This window comes from Arachis ipaensis, chromosome B03 (genome assembly GCF_000816755.2).
Source record: "Arachis ipaensis cultivar K30076 chromosome B03, Araip1.1, whole genome shotgun sequence".
Lineage (NCBI taxonomy): Eukaryota > Viridiplantae > Streptophyta > Magnoliopsida > Fabales > Fabaceae > Arachis > Arachis ipaensis.
In genome coordinates, this window is record NC_029787.2 from 31,825,627 (window position 1) to 31,827,064 (window position 1,438).

Sequence of the window (1,438 nt, forward strand, 5' to 3'; positions counted from 1 at the left end):
AAATAACTTAAAAAAAATATTTTTTCAATCTTTATATATAAGTGGCCCTTAAATGATTATTCAAATCGCATTAATCCTAATCACAAAAAAAAATCGCATTAATCCAGTCAAGAAAAAATCCCAAGACATCTGCAATTAAAAGTTAAAACAATCTTCTTCCACGTTCTTATTCTTGTCTATTTATCCGTCACATGAAAACCAGCCGTGAGAGTAAATAAACAAAGAAATAGCAACGAATTTTTTGATCAACATAGAAACGCCATTTTATATATAAAGAAACGTTAATGAACAAAAACAGTGAGATACTCATTTTCTCCGTCGCGAAAAAACATTCAGCAGAGAACAGAAAAACGAAGCCCTGCTTCTTCTTCTTTGGTTAACTATTTTATCTTCTATTTACACATCGTGCGGAGTTCAAAAGTCAGCTACTAACACAACTCCACTCTCTGATGCTATGTTTCTCACACGAGAGCGTTTATGTTTCCTTCCAAAAACAATTGCTACAAATTTACCACGAACCACAAAAAGCAAATGAGAGAAACGAGTAATGACGGCCAGAAAACCGGCGGTTCTTGATAAAACGGTTAACCGCCAGACCAGGCTACCTCAGGGGGAGGAGGAACGTTGAGGTCAAGATCCATCAGTCTCCGATGAGGCACACGCTCATAATCCACGACCGAGGACGAATCAGAATCGCTATGCGCTGCGCCGGAGGCAGCAACGGCAACAGCGGCGCGTCGAAAATCGGCAACGGGGCGGTCAAACCCGCACATCCCAGCACGAGCGAACGCTTCGAAGAACATAACCGGGCGAGCCACCGGGAACACCATCGTTGTGTCGGCGGAGGCGGCTAAGGGGGAGAGTGTGAGGTCGAGCATTGGCGGCGTGGGTGCCGGCGGCAGAGGAGAGGAAGAGTCTAGAGTGCTGCTCTGGCTAGGACTACGCGCGGCGGGGCTGTTGATGATCTCCGACGGGGTGGGGAAATTGGTCTTTGCCTTAAGTCCGCGGAACTCACGTGCCGCGGAGTCGTAGGCACGTGCAGCCTCCTCAGCCGTGTCGAAAGTGCCGAGCCAGACACGTGTCTTCTTGCCAGGATCGCGGATCTCGGCGGCGTAGCGGCCCCATGGCCTCTTCCTCACCCCTCTGTATCGGATCTCTCTGGAGAGTGGTTGGATCGAGTTGGATCCGGAAAGAACAGCGGGTAGGTCCCTGGGTGCCATATTCGTGATGCAGAGTTTGTTGTGAGTTTGAGTTGAGCCTGTAATATGGAGACAATGTGTATCTGAGGGGGAAGCAAATGGAGTGGGACGGACTTTATAGGAAACAGTGGAGAGAGAAAAGAGAAAAGAGAGGGTGTGGTGTGTTCTCTGCGTGCGTGCGGAAAAGCAACGCCCCCTTTAGGCGCTAGCTGCTTATACAACGTGGCTTCACTTGCGAG

The 1,438-nt window shown here is 48.4% G+C and overlaps 1 protein-coding gene across 1 annotated transcript; it reads right to left on the reverse strand.

Annotated features, from left to right (window-relative positions):
- LOC107634360 (ethylene-responsive transcription factor 4) lies at positions 245-1,432 on the reverse strand. Its single transcript, XM_016337879.2, has one exon. It carries the CDS (start codon positions 1,218-1,220, stop codon positions 585-587), a length of 636 nt encoding a protein of 211 aa, XP_016193365.1. The 5' UTR covers positions 1,221-1,432; the 3' UTR covers positions 245-584.